The following is a 19,766-nucleotide window of genomic DNA, read 5'->3' as shown; positions in this document are numbered from 1 at the left end:
GAAGAAAGGAGGATGAGATACCTAATGATAAAGATGAGATGACTAGATTACATGGCTTTCTCCCTTGCTCACATCGCAGGTGCGGTTCCACTAGCCCCCTTCAGCGAAGAGCGTTCTGGCTACTGCTCCTTACTATTCCAGCTTGCAACTGCTTTCCGCACTTCAGTGGCGGCGTCCCACGTGTACAACTCCCTGTTCACGTCTCCGAGCATCCACCGCGCTACAGCAGGCCAACGCGTCATCGCCCAGAGAAAGAGGTACGTGATGTACTCTGCTACCACGCCGACGTCTCTTTTGCGGCGTGACATTTTCCGCCCGCGTTGGACGATGGAGTTGACGCGCGGGCTACGGATCTGGTGGAATAGTTTGATCGCTGTGTCGATGCGGTGTTGTTGACTTACAGATGAGGAAGAGGTTGGAGAGGAGGGGCCTGGGGAGACGTTTGAGGAGGAGTCTGATGTTGATATGGAGGACAGTAGGAGAGAAAGGGTTAAGCTGTCTTCGAGGGCTTGAGAAGCGCCTTGACCGGTTGTCGGGTCTAGCGCGTGCGCTGCGTCTCCTACCGCACAGTGTCGATACAAAGCACGACTGGTGTGTTGAAATTGACTTACCGATCAGAACAATACCACGCTCGCCCCAATGTGGCAGGTCACCCAGGGCCCAAGTTGGGTAGACGCTCTGCACCTCCGCCTGCGCAACAACATCCTGTATAACAGGATCTTTCCAAGTTCGGTGCCGTTGACCTAGCAAGTCCTTAATCTCTACGGGAGAAACGGCGCGCTCCAGAGGTGTCTCGTACGTAGACCACCACATCAACGACGCTGGCTCCGTAGACACAGGTGAATATCCGAAGAACCCGTCGCGGCCGAAGGTGAAGTGCATAGACGGAGGATTCAAGGTGTGTATTGGGAGAGGCATGGAGATGAAGCCGCCGATGCCGGAGAGGCCGGTGTATATGGGCTGGTGCTCTGGAGAGGGGAAGAGGGCACTGCGGACGATGCTTTTCACGCCGTCGGCGCCGATGATGAGATCTGCTTCGTCGATCCTTTCTACGCCGTCTTGGGCGAGGAAGACTACATAAGGCCGACCGGCTGTGTCGTGTGAAACCCGGGCGATCTTGTGGTACTTTATCTTTCCGCCAGCTTGGGAAACGAAGCGGAGAAGCGTTTCGCGGAGACCGTGGCGGGACGACGCGACACACACTTCCTCTTCCTCTGACAGGAGGTTTCTGACGGTAGCGTCGGAGGTAGGCGAGGAGCCTAGGACCCAACCATTCGCGCCGCGAAAGACGAAATGCGAGACTGGGAAGCCTTGGGCTGTTACTGCGTCGTGAAGAGCGGAGTTGAGGTTGCGGAGGATGCGCATGCCGTTGGGGGAGATGCCGAGACCACCGCCGACGATGGTTGTTGATTCTGAGAACGAGGATAGGCTTGTTAGGTTTGGAGGTGAGTTTTTCTGGGGGCTGTGCGATTCGTAGATGGTGAGAGTGTGCGTCGTGGGGTTGGGCAGGTGCTTAAGCAGGTGTAGATAGGTTGACAGACCGGCGATGCCAGCGCCGACAATTATGATCTTCATGGCTCTACCGTAGGGTATCTGACACGATTCCCAGAGGAGATGGTCTAGATCTTGAATGGCGTAGAAGGGTACATAGGTAAGGCCAGCACCTCAAGAATAGGGACCTGAGTCGGTAGACTTTTTATATGGCGATTGATCTTATTCAGCAGATGCCCGATGGCAAATTTGGTGATCGTGGTTTATGTGCACCTCACATGGCGAGGCGACGCGTCAATGATACGAAATACGAGCAGGCATCCATTGTTACCCGAACAGTAGCGTACCAGGAGTCCTAGTGCGTACCAAGTTTGCGCTGCACCCACAAAATGGTTAAGGCTGGTTGGTACAGTTCATTAGTATCACTTTTATTAAATCATGTGAGTACCAACGATAAAACGTGTAAAAGACCACATCAACGAGAGGTTGGACCCGAGCACTTGAGCATGGTAAGCACAATCCCTACTGTGGTATCACACACCTCGCTCCAACGGGAATCCCACTATATTTGGTCACAAGGCTTCAAGTATAGAGTTATACATCGTAGACGGAAGAGCAAATGGAAGCATGTTGTCCACCAAAGCCATGCGCAGACGTGGAAGCCTGAAAATTCGGCGCTGGCCAGAAACAGTAAAGCGTCGCATCCCCTCGCGAGGTACCGGAAATACCGGTACCTTCCATACCATAACGCGCAGCGTACATGTATGCACCACATCCAAGTCTACGATTCAGGATCATACACTACCATTTATATCCCTCCTATATGCATTCATTATGGGACCATATCGCTATATCCCGCTTCCTACCGGGCCGCGCTTCACACGCCTGGTCCGCTTGCTGCCTGGCAGTGGTGATGCTGAGATTCGTTGCGAAATCTTCGACTTCAAACTCCAGCGCGCACAGCAAACTTCTAACTTCGAGGCTTTGTCCTACGTATGGGGGGATTTGAATGATAGAAAAAGGATTTTCATTGAGGATAGCTATCTTGATATCACCGCCAACCTTCACACAGCGCTGCGCTATCTAAGAGATTCTGTACTGGAAAGAGTCTTGTGGATAGATGCGATTTGTATCAATCAGGACGATCTCGCAGAGCGAAGTAATCAGGTCGGTTATATGGTCAGCATTTATGCATCTGCAATAAGAGTCGTGGCGTGGCTCGGAGAAGACACGAGCCAAGGTGAAAGCTGCTTCACGCTATTGAAATTGCTCGCACGTTTCAGTCGTGAGGAGAGAAAAGGGAGGTTTCATGCGTTCCACGACCGGGGCATCTTGAGAGACGTAGATACGTACCGGCAACTACGCCAAAATGACAGCTTCACCTTCATGCTCCAGAGCCCGTGGTTTGAACGTATCTGGGTGAGTCATCTTTCACAACACTACAAAAAATTCTGCTAACACGGTTTCAGGTTCTCCAAGAAGCTGCGGCAGCACAATCCTTCACCTTTGTGTACGGCCAGCAATGGTTGGCGGATCACGTGTTCTGCGAAGCGATGATCAATTACCGAACCTTCTTCGTTGATGGGACTACCAGCCTAGAGGAACAAGAGCTGTGGGGACTTATATCATCTGTGCTATATCTTGTCCAATGGGACGCCCACCCGGGCACTCAGTGGTCGAGCTTGGATATTCTTCCCCTAAGGCACATGGTCAGCATGTTTCATACCCATGATGCAACGGATCCGAAAGACAAAGTGTACGCTCTACTAGGCATGAGCACTGCCGAAATGGCATCAAGGCCCTACATTGTCGTCGACTACTCGAAACCATGGGCTTCCGTCTTCTGCGAGCTTGTTCGGTACCTCCTCGGAAGCACTGTTCGTATTCAGACATGGAACCACCGGCTCGAAACCTTACTTTTTGCGAGAGTATTTGTCCTGGGGCGAGTAGGTCAAGTAAACAGGAACGTCAATACGAGCAAACACGAATTGGTGACCAAGGAGGAGCACATATGCAGACTAAATCGTTATACAGGCGCCAGTGAGACGTTCTTGTGGACATTTGATTGTGTCGTGTATGGTAACCCCATGATACAAGAAGGTGACATCGTCGTTCAAGTACAGGGAGCCGAGCGACCGATAGTTATAAGGAGATGTTTAGATCATTTTGAGATCATCTGCGTTTCGGTCGACGTTAAATATGTCTATCTCGAAAGTGGTAGGCATTCGGCCATCTACTCGCTCGACGAACCAACTCAGTGGCTCAGATCATCTGAAAATATACCTTGGGAAACGTATCTGACAATGATCGAAAGCTATCCGCATGAGCTCGCCCTTGTATGGAACTTGGAACGCCCCCGAATTCTTTCGCACGACGAAAATATTGACGAAACCAAAAAATTTGGTCTTTCCTTAGTCGATCGCGGTTTAGTGCCCACCGGAAGCCCGGGGAGTGCCCGAACTCATCGCATATTAGCCATTATACGGCTTTTGGACGGCTTAGATGACGAGAAAGGTCTGCAGCAATTATGTGAACATATAACAGCTCATATATCTACGACTACTAAGACACAAGACTTTGAAATCAACGAGGCTGTTACATCCGCGGCACGAATGTTGTCCGCCCGTAACGTATCCGGAGAAAATTATTCCTGGATAAAACAGAAACTCTTTGAGATCCTAGGGAACCAAATGGCCCATTTAGCAAGCCATGAACCCCTTGAAATACCAATTAGATCGCAAATCAAGCTCAAGTCTGAACTCTCAGACTTGGCCGTTCTCTCAGAGTTTCAGCTTTTCCGACTGCTTGAGACATTCGATCCCGAAGATGCCGAGTGTGAAAAGCGAGAAAAGGTCTTAGCTGCGCTTCTATGTCCAGAAATGAAAATCACGGAGGCCATGGTTGAGGAAGCTCTGAAACTTAAAGGCCCCATGGCCAAAGCCTTATTGAGGGCATCCCTAGGAAAACTCATCGTCTCAGAAGCCATGCTGATGGCCGCCTCATGCAACCCTGACGCAGAATCAATGTTTGAGTTGCTCTTTGAACACTTCCCAGGAACCAGTTTTCCAAACAAATCAGTGGTCAAAGCCTTGTACCATATTACATGGAACCAAAACGAGACCGGCGTTGGACTTTTCAATCGAATTTGCGCACGTGTATTGGCACATGTTCAGTTCGACGGCGAGACGATAGCCGAGTTTCTCGCTTTAGTTTTTCAGCGCAATCTCGGACGCTTGCGCATTGAATATCCTTCGAGTGAGATATGGCTCCATGTCTTTCGCCCCCATGGCAAGACACTAGCAAATTATGTCGAACACACCGACCTCTGCGAGGTTGCCTTGACCAACGCATCTCTAGAACACCAATTTTTACTCGACGACCTGTATAATGGCTATCGAGGTCATGCTCGATCGGCATTGATGTCTGTCAGGTTTTCTCACATCCTGCAACATGCCAAGGAGCAAGCTATGGAAATCTGGAAAGAAACGGAGGACTTCGATGCATGGAAACAAGACGGTCGCACTTTTGAAGAGATCTTTAGGAAAGCGGACAAAGACAGTCGTCGTCCAGCGAGGGAGCTTATTTTGGAGAGCATACGAACATGGTTATTGGCAAAACTCTTGTTTGACAACACGCCCTGAAGTGCACTTCGGGTCCAGAGCCTGCAGGAGAGCAATGGTTTGAAGCCTTGGTGACATTTTCTCCTACAGGAAAGTAGATTTCTGGCCCAGCAGTATCATTATGTGCTTGGCATTGAGATGATGATGACTTATTACTTATTACTTAGCTGGGCTCAAACCCGACGTTCAATGTGCCACTCTATAGAGAAACGTACGAAACTGTCTGAGCGACAGTGTTCATACAAGGTGTCAAGGTGTTTTAATCATGATAGAGTTTGCCATCGGTACGCATCCCCCGGCAGGTAGAAATTCGTGTCTTCGAACGTTATCACACGATCCATGTCCAAGAATTGCGAGTCCATCAGCGTGTCAGATAAACTCAGAAGAGACTGGTCCTGGAGTGAATGTCCCGCGAGGAGTTCACTGTTGAGTGCCTGGGCGTTTGGGTAGCCCCCTTCCGATACCGTTGCAAGGTACGGGGAGGGCATGGCAGCAGAATGTTGTGGGTATCCTTCTCCCGATTGAGTACCGTGATACTGTCCAGATGGTCTAACGCGTGACGCACTCGAATCAGTTGGAGCAAACCCTTGCGTAGGCTGTACGATTGTTTTTGGACTCATTAGGGCGTCGCAGTCGCTATTGGAAACGATGCTCCGTCTCGCGCCAGCACTCTGTGCCTTACCCCTTGATGTTACTGAGGGACTTGACACTGGCGCGGGAGTGCTCATGGTGAGTGTCCATATTCCCGGGCGTCGGCAGGAATGGTCGTAGAAATTGAATGTAAATGATGAATTGCAGCGACATGCGTCGTAGAGGTAATCTAGATGATTTGCATATCGCGCTGCTTGGTCCAGCTCGGAGGTCCCGTACAATCCACGTCCTGAGTCCGACCGCGGTTTACCGGAGGTCCAACGCGAAGACATCTCTTCTAGGTTGCGCTTCATGCGGTCAAATTCCGGCCTGAGGGTTCTTCTGGTGGCTTGATGTTCGTAGAGCAAAACCTTTGCGGCGATGAATGTGCAAAAGGCGAATTGAGTATTCACAAACGGAATCATAGTGTGTGTTAAGAACTTGTTTACAATGTTTGCCGTCTCCACAGCAGCATGCTGGCAAGTCTGTGCGCTACAGTCCTTTGGTAAAGCAATGTAATCACTCCATTCCTTTGGTGGATAGGCGATAGAGTGATGAAGAAGTATCATGGAGGTGTTGTGTGTGATGTGCGCCAGCGTGAGATTTGGATCCATATTGACAACTTCTCGGTTCTCGGATATGTCGGAGTCTTTCCATCGAGGTGGCAAGAACATCTTCCATTGAACCAGCCGCAGATCAAGTTCTTTGAATCTTGTTAGCCAATTGATGGCATGGTCTTTGTCCTGCCAATTGATTTTTTGCTGGAGGAAGAATGTGGTCACCTGGCTCAGCGACTCGGTAGCCTCGACGCAGTAGGCGAAAGCACCAAGCTTGGAAGAATCTATTAGGCCGGCTGCAGATCCTGGGGTTGAGCCTTGCACTGGCTCTGTTACCGGATCCTCTTCGTTGTACTGCGCGGGAACGTTGGCAAGGGATCGGCCTATTCGGCCCGCTGCTTTGGACCAAATGCCAAAGAAGGGTGTAGATACCGGTTCTTCGCGAGTAAAGTACCCACCGTCTGCAGGAAGACGTCTGTGTACATCTTCGGAAGTGAGCGAGGTGTTCCAGCCTGTCGAAACCGAACAAAAGCGGTCCAGCAAGAAAATGACCCAGAAGAGACGACGACGCTCCTCCAGTGCTGTCCAATCCTGAAGAGGAGGAACAGTTTGTAGAGGCGTCATGAGTGCGCCACCTGGGCACGCTACTGGTTCAGTTGTGAGCTGAAGATAGTCCACTGTCCGTGTCAGAGACCCGATTAAAGGCCATGCTCTTGCTCCGTCACCATCGCTAAGCTATAACCTGTCAGTAATGACTAGAGTTGAATTTGGTGAGAGTAGGTACTTACATAATCGAATATAATTAATATGAGAGCTTGTAAGCTCTCTGTTGACATGCTTTTCATTGCCAACGTCTCGACGATGAAATGTGATATCTTCGTTTGACGCAGAACCTCGTCTTCATCCATGCATATGACTTGACGATCCATATGGCGGAGCGTCACTGCTACCAGGCCATGGAGAACGAGATCGGATCTTGACTCGGCCCTCGTTCCTGTCACGGTGTCGCACAATCTTTGTTTGTGCAAGTAAGGTATCCAGTGGTGAAATGATGTACAAAAGAACTCAGCAACTTTCACGAGAAGGGGCTGAGATGGAAGATGGTCCCCAATTTCGATATTGTCGAGTTCCAAAAGTGCTGTCGTAAAGACAGGCTCTTCGAGCTTACGTTTGCGAGGATTTGGTATACGTTCTTCCACCGGTGGCTGTGGCTGGACGGTTGCTTCTCGTATGCTCTCATCGAGCTGAATAGTGCCCGGCGTCGTTGTGTCAGTGTTAATTCTATGGTCTGCAGGGCGGCGATTGGCCAGGCCATCTTGTGCTCGATCTGTATGACCACTCCTATCTTCATCGATGTCGAATTGAGGGCGAATTCGACCAACTTCGTCCAATAGAATCTGCTCAAGAAATGCTTTGGACATCAGTAGGGATAGATGGATATGACGCCACACGGGAACGCACCGACGCGACGCGTCAAGCCTTCCAGTGCCCCAGTCTTCAGGCCTGGCTTCTGCTTAGGGGCGTAAGCACACTCCAAGGCTACACCAATGTTAAATTTGGTATCGTTCAAAACACCCTGCATACCTACATAGCCTCAAGCAATGCGAACAAGCAGGCGTCTCTCTTGAGCACCTCAATTTTCGCTTTTTGCACGACGTGCATGCAGGTATATCCTCGGATGAAGCCTGCAAGGACGTGGCATCGTCGTCGCGAGCATTGATGGAATAATTTGTCCAATGAGACGTCATCGAGCTCGCATAATCGAATATTGTGGAATGGATGTAGGAGAAGTGGACACTTCGACTAACTTAAGCCGATGCCCGCGAGCGGATACCAGAGGTACGTTCGTACCGAGGCAGCGCTAGCGATCCCCGCAAAATCACATTCAGCCGTCACTGCGGATATCTAACCGCCTCTGGCAGGTACATCGCTTACCAACTTTGCTCTCCCTAATATCACTAATGCGTAGGCAATATTGCCATCGAACGGGGCACTGGGTCCATTATAGTCGATACATCAAGCTCTGCCATTGGCAATTCATCACATGTCCTCCAAGTTCACCCGCGCAATTTGTATACGCGTAACGTGGCATTATGCCTCCGCTTCCAGGATTCTCGGGCAATGAATTTCGAACGTACGCAGATTTCAAGAATGCTTGTACTTCGCTGCTTCGTGCACTCAAACCTTACCAGTCTCCTGGTGGTGCACGCATTCGGCTGCCGTTGGTCACTGGCACGCATTTCGACGATGTCGCTGCTCAGCTTGAAGGGTTTGCTCGGCCATTGTGGGCCATTGGGGCGCTTTTGCATGGGTCATGTTTGACTCCACAAGAACACGAGGAACTAGCTGAACCGTATATCCGTGGACTCGCAAACGGCACAGATCCAGAGCATGCTGAGTATTGGGGGCCTGTCGTGGTTAGAGACCAAAGAATGGTGGAGATGGAAATTATCTCTTTTGCTTTGCTGGCGGCACCCGATGCTATGTTTCAGCAGCAGACGGAGCGGGCGCAGACCAACATACGAGAGTGGCTCAAGACGCTGAATGAGAAAGATTTTCCAATCACCAACTGGCTCTGGTTCCGAGTGATGACAAACCTCGCTTTGGTCAAGGTATGCGGCGTGCCATACGATGAAGTGAAGGCGTACATGAAAGAAGACCTTGATCAGATGGAGAACTTTTACTTGGACGATGGATGGTCAGCCGATGGCTTTTGGAATGAAAATGGCCGCCAGGCAGACTACTACTCTGGAAGTTTTGCGATCCAGTTTTCACAAATACTATACACGAAGATGGCCCAGCAATTTGATCCGGACCGATGTCTAAAGTTCCGCGAGAGAGCACTCTTATTCGCGTCGTCGTTCTGGAGATATTTTGACAAGACTGGTACGCCCACTTCCATCAGCATGGGTACATCATTGATTTAAAACAGGTGCTGCGATCCCCTTCGGAAGGTCCCTTACCTATCGCTTCGCTTTCGCTGGATTCTGGTCCGCAGCTGCTTTCGCAGGAATCAATCTGTCCGCTCCACTAGATGATCAGGGCGTAGTCAAAGGCCTTCTTCAACGACACTATCGATGGTGGAGCACCCAGTCCGACATATTCAATGTTGATGGAACTCTGACAATCGGTTTTGCGTATCCTCAAATGTACATGAGCGAGGATTACAACTCTCCCCAATCGCCTTACTGGGCGATGAAGTCGTTCGTAGTGCTTGGCTTGGGGGAAGACCACCCGTTTTGGAGAACCGAGGAGAAGCCCTTACCCCCCGCAGATGAGGATATTGCATTAAATATTACACCAGCGATGCAGATTGTATGTCGCAGCGAGAACCATCATTTTCTGTTATCGAGTGGCCAGTTCTGCCCATGGCCACTCAAGGCTACCGAGGCCAAGTACGGAAAATTTGCTTACTCCTCGCATTTTGGTTTCAGTGTCCCTACGGGATCATTGATCCAACAGATAGCTCCGGATAGTACGCTTGCGCTGAGCAAGGATGAAGGAGATACCTGGCGCGTGCCATGGAAAGTCCTTGATTATCGATTTGATACTGCGTGGCTGAGAAGAGGCTGTCAAATACTAGAGGAGATGCAAGCCCTCAGAAGTACTTGGAGACCTTGGAAAGACGCGGATATCGAAGTTCAAACGATTATTGTTGCGCCAAGTACGAGATGGCCGGATTGGTACTTGCGGGTGCACAAGATCAATAACTTGGGAACCAAGGAGATTAATATACACGTAGTCCAAGGTGGATTCGCGATTCAAGGCAGGGAAGATAAATTTGGAGGGGTGTTGCCATCCTATACGAAGGGAACAGGTGCTGCAGAGTTCCTGAGAGGCAATGGTTCAGTGTTCCCGGAAGGTACAGAAGAAAGTTCAACAGGTGCACTCATATGCTCCAATGCTGGCGCTAGTGGAATCAGATCTCTCATTTCAACCAATTCTCAACAGGCCAAAGCGGAGGTACTCAAACCAGATTCCAACACCAATCTCATTTGGCAAAGAACCTTGATTCCGACGATTACAAGCACGACAACGGTACCGCCAGGCTCAAGCACGGACTTCGTCACCGCTGTTCTTTCAATAGCACGAAGGGCTGGATTTGAAGACGAGTACAGCCAGATCTCCATTGGGGAGAGATGGGAAGACATTCCCCAGATCTCGCACCCGACCAAGGACAAGGTTCCTTCTTCTCAATTCATTGCCTTTTCCCACGATTGGTAAAGAATTTCTTAGTTCTGCATGCTTACGGGGATGATACAGTCTCATTGCAGCTTTAGCTGCAAGATTACGGTCGCTCTAAGAGCAAGGCTGCGCAGATTCAGGCGTTCTAATTAGCTATCAAGAACGTACATTGATCAGCCCCTCGCCTCTACTAAGTGTTCGGACTTTAGCGCAGTAAAATAAAAAAAAAGGGGCTACCTCTGCCATTAACTGCCTCCTATCGGCACCTGCACCTGCACCTGTATCTGCAAATACGCCCATTACCTGCTGTAGCATGAGCTTGCACAATACAGCAGCTCCATTTTTTTTTTCGTAACGTTCACGAACCAACACACATTTACAACCCTGTTCTTATCACTGATGTGCTGCGGTCATGTTGAGCACAGTAGAGATTTTATAGCCATCGATACATAGGTACTGGTATGTGCAGGAATGAGTACTACGCCTACAAATAGCCCGCTCTGAGCAGCTTATTCCCAAACTCCAGAAAAAAGTAGTCTGCGTAAACTAGCCCATGGTCACAGTACGGCTTGTGTGCGTGTTGGTTGTGGTTGGCCGTGGAATGTCTCAGGATTGCCTCAAACTTGCTTTCCTTTACAGCTAGTATGGAATTTGCAGCACCATCCCCGTTAACAGTCGTTCGGGGTTCAAGTGACGCAAAATCTCGATCCAGAGCCATATCCAAAGTTTCGTCCACTATGGCAAGGGCCACCTGGAGGAAATCTGTATTTGCTCCTGCCAAATTTTGGGCTTCTTCTGAGGGTAGCGCTTGTAGTGCTTGGTGGATTATCAACAAACCGTTCGCCGTGATCACTCCTGCAGAGACATCCCTTAGCGGCTCTTGTTCGTCCTCCTGTGGCGCATCAAAATCCCAAGCTGGCACTCGTGGATGATGCCATTTGCCGTTGCCTTCTTCGCATCTTCGCAAAAAGTACTTCGCACACTCTATAGCTGTGAACAGGTACTTCGTATCTTTGGTCCAAGCGTAAGTTTGCGCAAAACCCATAATCGACCATGCTTGGCCACGGGACCACGTTGAATCGTCTTTGTGCCCTTGATTTGTCATTTTAGCTTGTGCTTTACCGGTCTTGGGTGAAAAATTGACAAGGTGGTAAGATGAGTGGTCAGGACGGAGAATCTCATGTATGATAGTATCTGCATGCTGAGTCGCGATTTGTATCAGTCGTTGATCTTGCTGAATGTGACCAACCCAGTAGAGAAGATCAAGATCTACACCTGGTAAGCATTCCCATTGGAGGTTCTTGTCAAGAGTTTGACTTACTGCACATGCTGTCGATGATGACAAGAAAGTTCTCATCCATATCGGTTATGGAATAACGGTCGTTGATTGCAACATCCCAACTGCGAATAGCCTTGACCCGTTCATCATAGCGACTAGCGAGCGCATAGGCCGCCTTCACAACACTCTCCAGGCTCTCAGTATTTCCCGTCAGTTCATAGTCTTTTTGTAAGGCAGGCTGGACGATAAATCCCATGTCATGCGTATCGGTTCGACCGGACATGTGATTTATTGCGACCGACCAGTGGCGTCCAAGGTTTAATAGTTGGTCTTTCAATTGGGAAGGTGGGTGGGATGGGACATCTATTACCCTTGGAAATTTAATCGACCGCTCGATGAGCGTGTAGATAGATCCTGGAAAGAAGCCGCAGGTCCAGAAATCGGCTTCTCGATACTCATAGCGGCCTGCATCGGGTCCTCTCTGGGCAACGGTATGGGGGTATGCGGTGAGTGGTGCCTGGATACGTCAGTTATCTCGTACAACGACTACAGAAATATCGTACTTGAAGTTTGGAACTCTTCTGCGCAACTTGAACAAGCTTCGCAAGTACATTCTCTGAGTAGATTTGGCTAAGATCTATGCCCTTGACCCTTGGCTATGTCAATAGTTGTCACTAACGCGGACCGCCGATACCTACATTAGGGCTTTCGCCGCGCCGCTTACTGGCTTTGGTGCTTCGCCCATTGTGCAAGTCGTGGATAGCTTGGTTTAGTATCACAATGAATTGAACTTCACAAGAGAAGCACACTGGGTACGAAGTGAAAGTCACAAGTACCACCTTATCCGGGCACAAGCAATTGTCGACCGACGCAGCTCGTATTCAGACACATACCAGAGATACGACAGCTGCAATACACTTTGCGGGGCAATGGCAATAAGTCTCGGGGCAGTTCTCCGCGAGTGGGCTGGCTAAATTCGGGATCGCCTTTATCCCGATGCCCGATCCCGGCCGTTGTTTTCCAAAGAAAGTGTGCGCCGCTCGGCAAAAGCCACGCTGCCTGCAATATGATGAAGACAAATGAAACAAAGTTCGCGTGATCGAGGTATATCGGAATCAGTCCCTTTTGGAAACGCTTCCTTGCTCCGACGGAGGGTCGATCTTAGGGAATCGCGTCATTGCTATCCGAGAGGCTGGAAACGACCTAGCTTCTCAGTGACATCCGGGACCCCGCATAGAGAGTTTTGTAAACCGGGGTGTAGCGCTTACCGCAAAGACGGACAAGATTCTGTGCAAACACGTGCCGAGGAAAGCAGGCCAGATGATAATGACCAGGTTCGCGGGTATATGGCTTGACTTAGGCTTTCGTTTGGCCATCCAACATCAACTTTGTCGTTATGTTGTGGAACTGTGTCCTGCTACTGAGCTCGTTTGTTGCTGCTCTACCAAAAGCAGCTGAAAAGCGCGAAACTCTTAATCTCCCTTTTACGACCAAAGGAAGAGACATCTTCGATAGCAATGGGGATATTTTCCATTACAAAGGCACCAATTGGCCAGGCCACCAGGAGATAATGATCCCGGAAGGTCTCCAACATGCTTCTATCGCCGATGTCGTCTCTTGGATCCCCAAGTTCGGACTCAACTCAGTCCGCATGACATTTGCGATTGAGATGATCGACGATATCTACAGTAACAACACCAATCAAACACTTGAGAGGTCCGTTATCAACGCGTTGGGCAAAGAAAATGGCACCCTGGTTTTAGAACAGATCTTGGAGCACAACCCGCAGTTCACGAATCAGACAACGAGGCTGGAGGTTTGGGATGCCGTAGCGAAGGAGCTCGCCGCACAAGATGTAGTCCTTCACCTTGACAACCATGTATCCAAAGCTTTCTGGTGCTGCGGCGACAACGATGGGAACGGTTGGTTTGGGGAGAAGTACTTCGATGTCGAGAACTGGATCCGCGGATGGTCGTTCATCTCAGCTCATGTATGCGCTTTCCCCACGTCTAGTTTCTAGCTGACCATCGATAGGCAAAAGAGAACTGGCCCACATTTGCATCAGTGGGGCTCCGCAATGAGCTTCGCAAAGCAAGCACTTCCGAGCCGGTCGACTGGTATACCTGGTATGTCCACATGACAGCAGCTGCCAATGCAGTCCACGAGGCTGCTCCCGGTGTTCTCATATTCTTCTCCGGGCTCAGCTATGATACGTTCATCGACCCGATTCCTCTGGGCAAGACACTGAGCGGAACTGCTGGAACCGCGACGGCGAACAAAACCGCCAAGTTCATCCCTAGCGACTTTGCCTGGGAAAACAAGATTGTGCTCGAACTCCACAAGTATGACTTTGAGGCTACGCAAAACCCTTGCCCTACGTTCAAAGCCAACTGGTACAAGCAAGGCTTCCAAGCCGTAAATGCATCTGACCCTGCCACCAAGTATCTTTTCCCTGTTGCAATCACTGAGTGGGGCTTCATCCAAAATGGAACGTATTGGAATCAGACAACGTACAACAAGTGTTTGATTGAGATGGTAGAAGACTACCAAGTCAGCTGGATGCAGTGGGAGATCTCCGGCAGCTTCTACCTGCAGACAAGACCGAACAGAACACCGAACACGCTTCAGGGATCTGAGGAGTTCTGGGGATTGCTGAATTACAACTGGGATGGAGTTCGCGACCCGGTGACGATCGAGAACAGCTTGGATAAGATGATTGCAGCCCTGGGATGAAGTGGAGACAAGGTTCCATATGGGTTGAGATGCGCTCAAGACTATGAATTATGTAGCGGATATCCTGACCCCATGTATTTAAAGCTATTGATTGTTTGTTTTGCCTCCAATACAGGTTCGTAGCAGTGTCAACAAAGCTCTCAAGGGCGTCACGTGATTTCACTTCAGTCTCTTTGCCAATCTCTTTCCGGTGGTGTAGCAACCGTCTCGCCGGACTATCTCAGGTCCATGCCGGGAACTCCGATGTACAACAATGCAACGCTTCTCTGAATGCAGAATCCGCGCGGCACAATGATGTTATCCCGCGCGAGACTAAGAACAGCCTCTTACCCTTCCGATCTCCATCTCCTCATCGCACCACAAACCGGGTTTTCCCACCCCATGACCTAGCCGCTCTACTCAATCCACCGCGGACCCACCTCCACACACCGTTTGTTCGTGGAGTAATTGCCCAGGACGTCACCCCGCACTATTGGCGAACCGGGTGAGAAATGCCCCGATGCCCGCGCCTGTGCACGGCCGCAATATTCGCGAACCCTGATATTCGCCCACGGGGATGGTAGCTACAAATTGAGGTGTGGGACCGGGATCGGTTGCACCCGCGACGTCCTGCGGTACCGTTTATGACAGGTTGTTGGTGTTACGAAGTGTAAAGTGCAAAGAGACATGGCGACAACACCGAGGGAAGAGGCCGCAGAGGTCGACTTCAGAAACGCGAATACCATTGCGCCGACGGACGCGCCGAAGCGCTCGCCGTGGAAGGCATGGATGTACCTCTGGGAGTGGTATCCCGCGCACTATCCTGAGGAGGAGCGCGCGCTTTTGCGGAAACTCGACGCCTGTCTCCTCACCTTTTGCTCGTTCATGTGTACGCCCTCCCATCCCCAAGCCGAGCGGCATCTCACTCTCCGTCTTCATCTCTGACAACTGTGTGTGTACCAGTCTTCCTCAAATGGCTCGACTCCTCCAACATCAACAACGCCTTCGTCTCAGGCATGAAAGAAGAGCTCAATCTCTACGGCAACCAGTACTCTCTCTTCGGCACCTTCTACAACGTCGGCTACCTCGTGTGCCAGATCCCGTCCCTGCTCATCCTCTCACGCCCCTCCCTCGCCCGCTGGTACCTCCCCACCATGGAAGTGCTCTGGTCCATCGTCACATTCAGCCAGTCCCAGATGCGCAACGAGCACGACATCTATGGCACGCGGTTCCTGCTCGGACTCCTCGAGACCCCTGTCGCGAGCGGGACTACGTATGTGCTGGGAAGCTGGTACCGACCCGAGGAAGTTTTCAAACGAACAGGCGTGTGGTACGTCTCCAACAACATCGCCGTGATGTTCGGTGGGTACCTCCAGAAAGCCGCGTACGAGAATCTGAACGGTGTTGGTGGCATGGCAGGATGGCGTAAGTGCATTTCTAGGTACGACGTGGATGTCTGTTTTCGTGCAGGACAACGACGACTTTCCTCGCGCGGCGGAGACGTTCCCGGGGTATGCGCTCTCCCGGTATTGACTCACGCTGACTTTATATCCACGCGTTAGGATGGCTGTTTATCATTGATGGCATCATAAGCCTGCCGATTGCGATTGCGGGATTTTTCATCTTTCCAGGGCTGCCGAGTAGCAAGAAGCCGTGGTGGTTGACGGAAGACCAGCACGCGCTTGCTATCAAGCGCGTGCGCGATATCGGCATCGAAGACAGCAAAAAGCTGAACTGGAGCGTCTTCAAGCGCACGCTGAGGCGCTGGGAGTTCTACGTTGGGGTTGCCGCGTACACTTTGTTCGTTCTTCCTTCCCCGCATACAACCCCCCAACCTTTCATCCGGTCGATGGACGACGAGGTTACTAACTTGCTTTCCTAGCTTCCTCTCGAGTTCGTACCCCCATGGCCAAATGGCCCTCTGGCTCAAAGACCTCGCCACAAAATACAACGCCTACACCGTCGGCCAAATCAACGTCATCCCCACCGGCGCGCAGGGCGTTTCCGTATTCGCCGCCCTCCTCGCCACCTCCCTCTGCATGATCTACCCCCTCTGGACCGTCTTCAGCGTCGTGCAGGCTATCTTCCTTTTCGCAAACATCTGTCTGCTCGTCTGGGACATCCCGAAAGGCCTCCACTTCGCGTCGTACTACCTGCTCGGGGTGTCCGCCGCTGTCACACCTATACTCATGCCGTTCATCAATGTTGCGCTGAGGGATGATGCGGAGGCGAGGGCAATTACTATTGGGGCTATGTTGACGAGTGGGTGGGCGATTTTCTCTTTTTATCCGGTGGTGGTGTTTCCACAAGTGGAGGCGCCCAAGTGGCGGAAGGGGTATAGTGTTAATATTGCGTTTATATTTGGGTGCTGGTTTTTCTTTATGTTGAGTCAGTGGCTGTATCGGAGGGATGAGAAGAAGAGAGAGAGGAAGGCGGTGGAGAGACTTGCAAGGGATGATGAAGAAGTACTGAGTGCGAAGGGGGCGGGCGACGTGGTAGAGCATGTTGAGGAGAGAAAGTCGGAGTAGGAATTGAAATTGGTGCGCAGCTGATGAAGGGTGTCTCGAAAGAGTTATAGGCATGCTGTGATGCCGGGGTGAAGCGAAAGTTGACAGCGCGGGTCCTGCGGACGAGTGACATTCGTAGTCTTGCACTTCGCAGCACTTCTGTCTTTAATCCGCGTCCTGCGACCTGCACAGAACTCTCTAACAGAGATCTAACCTCCCTTTCGATACGGTTAGCATGAACCAAAACGCGGCGCAACCTACCACCTAACGCCTTGGGAGGGCCACAAGTCAATCGCATATACATAAACCCTGGGTATCCAGGCCGACCCAAATCTATCGACCGTATCCCTCGGCGCGGGACCACCGATCCTAAGGGCCAAGGCTACAACCGCATCATCCGCCTCGAAGGCCAAATACCAACCATTATCCAAATCCATTGTTTCCTCTGGCGCTACAAGGTCTGCAAAAGGGACTACCCCATCGAGACCGACCCAGTGGCTAACGCCAATCTTGCTGAGTCCTACGATGGGATTGTTGGGCACAATAGCCGAGACATAATTTTGGAAGACACCGCCAGGCTTGAAGAACTCAAGGCTAACTGGACGCTTCGAAGGACCGACGGACTCCTCGATGCTGGACATGGTGTACTTTGACATGATTGGTGAATCGATTGATACATTTCTGGAGGAAGACGTCGACCTCAGGCGGGTATTTGGAGACTTTCCGGAGCCCTGCACGGTGGGACTGTCCGGCATCCGCGGGAGAGCATCAACACCAAAGTACCTCATTGCGAAGCGAGGGGGCATACGTGCCAGACCGAAGTGGCGGATAGGAAAAGTGGCACCCAGTCGAAGCATGACGCATACGCACCCATTGAAACTCGTTTCGGCGAAAAGAAGCAAATTACCAGGGGGGAGACGCACAGGTCTCCATGGCATTGTCAGATGTCGACTTTGCAACCGAGAAAGCCAGTGGTGAACGCATGACGTTGCGGGTTCGAGAACATGGGCAGAGCGAGGGCTGAGCGCAGCCCAGACGGCGGCCAATAGGAGCGCCGGGTGGGAGTGAGAAAGCCCCGCGTGTCCCCGCAGTTTGGCTGGCGCCCTGCAGGCGCCCCGCAATAAAGTCGATCAGCCTCTGGACATCAACCGATGCGTCTTGTGAGCTTGCTGACCTGACAGCGGCCTCGTCGTGCGGGAGGGACGGAGGCGCCGGCTTGTTCGGGAAGCCATGGGCTCTGGGCACGCTCCGTGGCCAATTCGCACTCACGATGCGCTTGCTGGGCAGCCGTGGCTGACGGCGCGCGCGTCATGTCTGCTGTCCGTAAGCTCTTCCCCAGGACGGTACGAGGGGGAGAGTCGCACCTTCCAGCCTTGACTGCCTTTCTTTGTTCCCACGGTAGCTTCGTTCTCGGTTGCTCTCCTGACACTCGAATTCATACTATCCTTTCCGAACAATGGCCTCCAAAACCCTCGTCCGTCGCGTTGCTGGCGCATCCTCAGTCTGGCGGGCAGTCTCACGAGTCCGACCAGAGCCACTGCGATTGGCCCCGATCTTCGCTCCGCTTCAGTCCCGCTTCACCAGCTCGAACGCTAGACACTCAGAAGACCGCGCACCGTACGAGAAAAGCGAGAGTGTGGGCAACAGAGCACTCAGCCAATTTGATATCAGCGGGAAGGTGTTCATCGTCACAGGTATATTCTGCACGCCTTCTTGAACAGAGGGGGTGACTTTCTTTGTGATGGATGCTGACAAGCTACAGGTGGCGGCCGTGGCCTGGGTCTATGTTTGGCTCAGGGCCTCGTCGAAGCTGGCGGAAGAGGTGAGTGGACCCGGAAGAGTTTCGACCATCATGAAGAAAAACTGACCAGAGAAAGTGCACTGTCTCGATCGTCTGGAGCAGCCTGACCCAGCGTTCGGTGAGTCTGCAGAGCGACTGAAACGCGAAGTCGGAGGCGAATTGATCTACCATCGCGTTGACGTGACCGATAACGATGCGCTCGAGACGGTGATTGCCGACATTGGGGCAGAGAGACAACGTTTGGATGGACTCATCGCAGGTAAGATTACATCCCTTTCTGCAGCGACGAGCAGCTAAAACATGACAGCGGCTGCAATCCAGCAAGTCACTCCTGCGCTCGACTACGCATCCGCCGACATCGCAAAGATGCTATCCGTCAACTACACTGGTGTCTTTCTGTCAGCCCGCGCCTGCGCACGCCAGATGCACAAGTATAAGATACAAGGGTCGATATGTCTGATCGCATCCATGAGCGGCACCATCGCCAACAGGGGCTTCATTGCGCCCGTATACAACTCCTCCAAAGCAGCCGTCGTACAACTCGCCAAGAACCTCGCGATGGAGTGGGGTCGTATGAATCCAGATGGCTCGGGAGGCATCCGCGTCAACGCGATCAGTCCTGGGCATATTATGACGCCGATGGTCGAGGAGAACTTTAGGAGAGGCGAGGCGAGCAAGGAGGAGTGGGAAAACAACAACATGCTTGGCAGGCTCAGCCGTCCAGACGAGTACAAGGCAGCAGCACTGTTCCTGCTCAGTCGAGCGAGCAGTTACATGGTAAGGAAATTAATTGCAATTGATCCAGCAAAGCTGACAGGACACAGACTGGGTCAAATGTGATCATTGATGGGGGTACCACGGCCTGGTAAGCGCAACTCTTTGACATTCTTGTAGCATATCTAGCGGTTGGCGCTGGCGTAGTGGGCCTTGAGGCGATTCAGATTCTTTGGCATTTCCTCGTCTAAAGGTCATCAACAATCTTCT

The 19,766-nt window shown here is 51.5% G+C and overlaps 9 protein-coding genes across 9 annotated transcripts; 5 read left to right on the top strand and 4 right to left on the bottom strand.

The window, feature by feature from the left end:
• Window positions 1-1,765, bottom strand: CC84DRAFT_1159762 (FAD/NAD(P)-binding domain-containing protein). Its single transcript, XM_018177323.1, has 2 exons — window positions 612-1,765; window positions 1-559 (listed from the first exon to the last, which is right to left on the bottom strand). The coding sequence occupies exons 1-2, from the start codon at window positions 1,573-1,575 to the stop codon at window positions 120-122; spliced, it is 1,404 nt and encodes a 467-aa protein (XP_018042816.1). The 5' UTR covers window positions 1,576-1,765; the 3' UTR covers window positions 1-119.
• A 445-nt stretch (window positions 1,766-2,210) lies between these two features.
• CC84DRAFT_1108851 (HET-domain-containing protein) lies at window positions 2,211-3,826 on the top strand (the record flags this gene model as incomplete). The annotated part of the gene is made up of 2 exons (XM_018175210.1): window positions 2,211-2,910; window positions 2,961-3,826. Coding segments are annotated over exons 1-2 (1,449 nt in total), but the record flags the coding sequence as incomplete, so codon positions are not given.
• A 1,548-nt stretch (window positions 3,827-5,374) lies between these two features.
• On the bottom strand, window positions 5,375-8,046 carry CC84DRAFT_1135111 (uncharacterized protein; the record flags this gene model as incomplete). The annotated part of the gene is made up of 4 exons (XM_018176046.1): window positions 5,375-7,033; window positions 7,087-7,709; window positions 7,760-7,837; window positions 7,887-8,046. 4 exons carry the CDS (start codon window positions 8,044-8,046, stop codon window positions 5,375-5,377), a joined length of 2,520 nt encoding a protein of 839 aa, XP_018042814.1.
• A 345-nt stretch (window positions 8,047-8,391) lies between these two features.
• On the top strand, window positions 8,392-10,522 carry CC84DRAFT_1226725 (uncharacterized protein; the record flags this gene model as incomplete). The annotated part of the gene is made up of 2 exons (XM_018183597.1): window positions 8,392-9,184; window positions 9,231-10,522. The coding sequence occupies 2 exons, from the start codon at window positions 8,392-8,394 to the stop codon at window positions 10,520-10,522; spliced, it is 2,085 nt and encodes a 694-aa protein (XP_018042813.1).
• A 445-nt stretch (window positions 10,523-10,967) lies between these two features.
• Window positions 10,968-12,507, bottom strand: CC84DRAFT_1226722 (Six-hairpin glycosidase; the record flags this gene model as incomplete). The annotated part of the gene is made up of 4 exons (XM_018183596.1): window positions 10,968-11,752; window positions 11,805-12,279; window positions 12,326-12,413; window positions 12,461-12,507. The coding sequence occupies 4 exons, from the start codon at window positions 12,505-12,507 to the stop codon at window positions 10,968-10,970; spliced, it is 1,395 nt and encodes a 464-aa protein (XP_018042812.1).
• A 614-nt stretch (window positions 12,508-13,121) lies between these two features.
• Window positions 13,122-14,495, top strand: CC84DRAFT_1135109 (glycoside hydrolase; the record flags this gene model as incomplete). The annotated part of the gene is made up of 2 exons (XM_018176045.1): window positions 13,122-13,752; window positions 13,797-14,495. Exons 1-2 carry the CDS (start codon window positions 13,159-13,161, stop codon window positions 14,493-14,495), a joined length of 1,293 nt encoding a protein of 430 aa, XP_018042811.1. The 5' UTR covers window positions 13,122-13,158.
• A 666-nt stretch (window positions 14,496-15,161) lies between these two features.
• CC84DRAFT_1079376 (MFS general substrate transporter) lies at window positions 15,162-17,002 on the top strand (the record flags this gene model as incomplete). Its single annotated transcript, XM_018173845.1, has 4 exons — window positions 15,162-15,363; window positions 15,438-15,899; window positions 16,037-16,274; window positions 16,357-17,002. The coding sequence occupies 4 exons, from the start codon at window positions 15,162-15,164 to the stop codon at window positions 17,000-17,002; spliced, it is 1,548 nt and encodes a 515-aa protein (XP_018042810.1).
• A 118-nt stretch (window positions 17,003-17,120) lies between these two features.
• Window positions 17,121-18,103, bottom strand: CC84DRAFT_123239 (uncharacterized protein). Its single transcript, XM_018183754.1, has one exon. It carries the CDS (start codon window positions 17,917-17,919, stop codon window positions 17,239-17,241), a length of 681 nt encoding a protein of 226 aa, XP_018042809.1. The 5' UTR covers window positions 17,920-18,103; the 3' UTR covers window positions 17,121-17,238.
• A 1-nt stretch (window position 18,104) lies between these two features.
• On the top strand, window positions 18,105-19,717 carry CC84DRAFT_123240 (NAD(P)-binding protein). The gene is made up of 5 exons (XM_018183755.1): window positions 18,105-18,675; window positions 18,744-18,803; window positions 18,859-19,041; window positions 19,090-19,559; window positions 19,607-19,717. The coding sequence occupies exons 1-5, from the start codon at window positions 18,438-18,440 to the stop codon at window positions 19,649-19,651; spliced, it is 996 nt and encodes a 331-aa protein (XP_018042808.1). The 5' UTR covers window positions 18,105-18,437; the 3' UTR covers window positions 19,652-19,717.
• Window positions 19,718-19,766: the final 49 nt, after the last annotated feature.

Source organism: Paraphaeosphaeria sporulosa (assembly GCF_001642045.1).
Source record: "Paraphaeosphaeria sporulosa strain AP3s5-JAC2a unplaced genomic scaffold CC84scaffold_1, whole genome shotgun sequence".
In the NCBI taxonomy this organism is placed as follows: Eukaryota; Fungi; Ascomycota; class Dothideomycetes; order Pleosporales; family Didymosphaeriaceae; genus Paraphaeosphaeria; species Paraphaeosphaeria sporulosa.
Note: the sequence above shows the minus strand (reverse complement) of the source record. Positions and strands in the feature narration are given on the sequence as shown.

What these genes read in the sequence shown, in the direction of transcription:
- CC84DRAFT_1159762 (XM_018177323.1), bottom strand. Translation starts at nt 1,575, where the DNA reads ATGAAGATCATAATTGTCGGCGCTGGCATCGCCGGTCTGTCAACCTAT. An exon ending in GCGTGGTATTGTTCTGATCG is followed by an intron (nt 560 to 611) that starts GTAAGTCAATTT and finishes ACTGTGCGGTAG; the next exon opens with GAGACGCAGCGCACGCGCTA.
- CC84DRAFT_123239 (XM_018183754.1), bottom strand. Translation starts at nt 17,919, where the DNA reads ATGCCATGGAGACCTGTGCGTCTCCCCCCTGGTAATTTGCTTCTTTTC.
- CC84DRAFT_123240 (XM_018183755.1), top strand. Translation starts at nt 18,438, where the DNA reads ATGGCCTCCAAAACCCTCGTCCGTCGCGTTGCTGGCGCATCCTCAGTC. An exon ending in GAAGGTGTTCATCGTCACAG is followed by an intron (nt 18,676 to 18,743) that starts GTATATTCTGCA and finishes GACAAGCTACAG; the next exon opens with GTGGCGGCCGTGGCCTGGGT. An exon ending in GTCGAGCGAGCAGTTACATG is followed by an intron (nt 19,560 to 19,606) that starts GTAAGGAAATTA and finishes GACAGGACACAG; the next exon opens with ACTGGGTCAAATGTGATCAT.